The 3,953-nt window shown below is 35.3% G+C and overlaps 1 protein-coding gene across 1 annotated transcript; it reads right to left on the bottom strand.

Moving 5' to 3' along the window:
• Window positions 1-1,291: 1,291 nt before the first annotated feature.
• LOC122053442 (transcription factor MYB4-like) lies at window positions 1,292-2,480 on the bottom strand. Its single transcript, XM_042615529.1, has 3 exons — window positions 2,273-2,480; window positions 2,019-2,148; window positions 1,292-1,929 (listed from the first exon to the last, which is right to left on the bottom strand). Exons 1-3 carry the CDS (start codon window positions 2,403-2,405, stop codon window positions 1,356-1,358), a joined length of 837 nt encoding a protein of 278 aa, XP_042471463.1. The 5' UTR covers window positions 2,406-2,480; the 3' UTR covers window positions 1,292-1,355.
• Between the last annotated feature and the right edge of the window lie 1,473 nt (window positions 2,481-3,953).

Below are 3,953 nucleotides of genomic sequence, written 5' to 3'. Positions count from 1 at the left end.
ATGAGTTAATTTCTCAACAATCCAACTTACAACAGAATAGTCATTAGATTATTCCTTGTAATCTCAGAAATCCATAGAACCTTAAATAGATGCAATTGGAGCTCTAGGTCAATTAATATATTTCGATCGAAATCGACTGAAATCCCACATTAGGTCTAATATGATTTTATATCAAGCCCATTGTGAGATTTCGATCGATTATTTTAATAATAATTTTAACACTTCTGGAGAAGTCAAAATAATCAATGGATAGCATATTTGAAGTCTTTGTAACCTCATAAATCAATGGACCTAAAATGGGTGCAATCAGATCTCCCTAGGTTAATCAGTGGATTTGGTCAAAATTTACTAATTGACCTAGAAAACTTTGATTACACTTATTTCAGATCTTATGAATTTCTGAAATTACAAGGAGTTCAAATATATTATTCATTATTTATTTCAGCTTCTCTAAAATTATTAAAATGTTATTGAATGAATTACTTAAACCCTAAATGTTGAGCCTTGATATGATTTGTACAGATAAAAGAAAAAAAAAGAAGTCAATTTTGACGGATAGAATGGAAAGATCATATGATGTGCCCTTTCATAAATATTGTTTTTATTAATTCGGAAATCTAAAGACCTCCTTTATTAATTAACTTGCCATAATTTTAAAGTTGTTTACAGTTAGTTCTAAACAGAATAGAATATCAATTTGATAACGCAATCTGTACTCGATACTCCCTTTTTATATATATATATATATATATATATATATTTCGATTGGGACAAGATATTCTATAATTTGTTGTTTGAAAAAGCGAATGAAAAAAATACAAAAAGGTATAAACCACATGCATGTGTGGGGAGGGATTCATTATTGAGTATTGACTAGTCAGTTCGTGCAACTTTGACTTGGATTCATGCAGTCAAAGAACACTCACGCACTGAGTCCAAACCCGAGACTGGTTTTGCTATTACTAACGAAGAAAGTTAAATTAAATTATAACAAATACGATTATTTGCCAAAGGAGGTATTAATGCTAAAAATTAACTTTGAGAAAAAATTTCTTTTGATTTTATTCAGCGCCTTTGATGCATGCATGCATGGTATCACTCATGGAAAATAATCACAACTAATACGTACCATGAAAAAAAATCTTATATACCTAAACAAACATGCATGTATCGTGTTTGAATATAACATATTTCTCATGTCTCATAGCTATCATTCTTTTTGGATGTTTAACAATTTACAAAAGCTTGGACGCATTCTCTGAGGCCTTGGATTCTCAGAGATATTGAATAGTTGATCGAAATGTAGTATATGGTATTAAACAAAACATATAGACATCTCATTTGTAGCAAAATATCTAGTGGTTTTGCGAGACTTCTTGCCAATCTCTTTCGGTGTCCATTAAGATTGCTCTCCAAAAGTCTATATCATTGTCGCTGTTGAATAGGTTGAAGTAGTAACTTGGACTAATAGGGGTTTCTACTGTTGATTCCATGGCCAATGTGTCCGACCAAAACCTCTCGATCTCTCCCTCGTTGCCGCAAACATAATCGCAAGTGCTAATCTCTGTACTGACCGTCAATAAATCAGAGGCGGCATGAGAAGAGAAGTCGCTATTCCATCGGGTTTCTAGTGTTGTAAAATCCATGGATAAATCTGACTCTGAGACATTGAACTCATCCTCCAATTTGCTGCCAATGCGATCGCCAAGGCTAGTCTCCATAGTCATTGTTGACGAATCAATGACACACGAAGAGAAACCACTGTCCGACCGATCAAGTGCCCTTGAACTCTCTCTCTTTTGCTTGTTCTTCTTTGGTCTCTTTAACGGCACGTTTGGATCCATGACGCGCCTCTTCAAGTTCGTGTGCCAGACGTTCTTGATCTCGTTATCCGTCCTTCCCGGTAGATTCTTAGCGATAGCGGACCACCTATATCAAGACCGATTGTATAAGAATTAATATATATGTAAACTATATATGAGAGACACTTCTCGCTATATTCTTTTGTAAAATTGTACCTATTGCCAAGCTCCCCGTGCAATCGGATGATGGTCTCCTCTTCTTCCCTAGTGAAGTTTCCTCGCTTTATATCGGGCCGCAGGTAGTTCATCCACCGGAGCCTACAGCTCTTTCCGCATCTTAACAACCCTGATCGAGCGAGCAAAAGAGAATTAATTACCGCATTGCAAAGAGTAATTAATTAAGTAGTTCACACACCTATAGATGAATTGCGATATTTTTTTTCTTTGGGCAATGGGCAGTATGTACTCACCGGCTTGTTTAGGTAGAGCGCGCCAATTACCGTGGCCGAACCTGCCAATGTGATTCACTAAAATTTGGTCTTCTTCAGCTGCCCATGGCCCCCTATTGAGGCCTATCTTCTGGCAGCAAGGAGCTCTCACCATCTTATGTATGATCGATGGTCTATCGATGGATCGATCTTCTTCCTCTTCGTTTCCTCAAAGTGGCTGTATGCATATAGGGAGATTTATACAGCGCAATTGGCAGCGTGAGGGAAATGACCAGCCAACTAGACTGTCTAGGCAGCTTCCTACGGAAAGGGAAAGGCTTGGAATTGTCTCCGGCCTTTGCTCCACTGAACGTGCAAGAGACGAAATATAGTCACTTGCAACCTCACACCAGTCTCTTGGTTGACTGAGTAAAATGGTCCTAGTCAAAACCAACATAAATGCTCCACATATTATCCCAGATAAGATTACGCTCACTCCAAATATCCTCTACAATTCATTCTTGATTATGTAAAGTAAAATAAATTATGAGATCGGACAATCAAGAGGAGTCTCTTATTCCATTATAATAAAATTATCACCCTCTAATTAATTGGGTACTGCATAGAGACATTTCTCTTCGGTTCAAAATAAAATTGATTGCTGAAAATTGATTTTTGTAATTAATAAATTGAATACGGACTGGTACGAATAACTTGATTAATTGATATGTCATTAAACCTTGATTAAATGAATAATATCATCTCTAGGAAGAAATTCTTTACTCTGTCCTTATAAATATAAAAAGAAACCTCACTATTTAAAACACTAATTCTTAGTTTTTACCATCATACTAATTTTAGCCGTGGATGGCCCGTTCCCATGAATTAGCTACTAAATAAATCTGAAAAATATAAATGAGCCAGAAAAGATCCCCAGCTTCACTCGTGGTTCCAACTCCAAGGATATTCAGAAACACCTAAAAATTTGAGTCCTCGTTACATAAGAATGAGCCCCTGCTTACCAGTACTGTACCATGTCCGAGGGTAAAATTAAATGTCTAGTCTGCTTATTATGTCGCAAAAGATGATTTACTATTTATTTAGTTGGTACTAGGTATCAAACGTACACCTTCTATTAAGAAAAATTAATCATCTATGAAGTTAAAATTCAATTCTTATATGTCTAATGGTCTGTTGGGAGGAGGTGAGGGAAGGGGAAGGAAGAGGAAATAAAGGGAAGGGAAACTTTGAACCTCGTTTGGGAAGGAGTGAGAAAAGGAAAGGAAAGGTAAGGAAGGGTAAGTTTTATTTAACCTTCATTACCTATGGAAAGAGAGATTTTCTTACACCCCAAATTAGGGTATAAGGAAGGGGAAGAAAAAATAAAAAAAAAAAATTATTTCAATTTTATCTCTGTTCCTAATAGTTTAAGAAAAGTTCCAATTTCTAATTTTGTTATGTCACCGGAGTTCAATTTCCTCGCCTTCTTTATAGCTCGCTTACTCCAGATTATTAGAGGAGGGAATTCGACACGTCTTCTAATTGAATTGAAGGGGTTTTGAAGGGAGAAACCATTTTTGTCGTCAAAATTAGGAGGATATCTATTATTTTTTTAATTTTTTCATCAAAATTTAATAAGTTTTTAAATAATAGGAATTCTCGTTATCTGCGTTATCTTTCAAATTTTTTTATTTAAAATTTTTAAAGTCATTATTTTCATTAT

This window comes from Zingiber officinale, chromosome 1B (genome assembly GCF_018446385.1).
Source record: "Zingiber officinale cultivar Zhangliang chromosome 1B, Zo_v1.1, whole genome shotgun sequence".
NCBI lineage: Eukaryota > Viridiplantae > Streptophyta > Magnoliopsida > Zingiberales > Zingiberaceae > Zingiber > Zingiber officinale.
This window is presented reverse-complemented; position numbering and strand designations above follow the sequence as displayed.

Excerpts from the sequence above, each read along its gene's own strand:
- LOC122053442 (XM_042615529.1), bottom strand. The coding sequence starts at position 2,405 with ATGGTGAGAGCTCCTTGCTGCCAGAAGATAGGCCTCAATAGGGGGCCA. Across the intron at positions 2,149-2,272 it reads CGCTCTACCTAAACAAGCCG|GGTTGTTAAGATGCGGAAAG; the intron begins GTGAGTACATAC and ends TCGCTCGATCAG. Across the intron at positions 1,930-2,018 it reads CACGGGGAGCTTGGCAATAG|GTGGTCCGCTATCGCTAAGA; the intron begins GTACAATTTTAC and ends GTCTTGATATAG.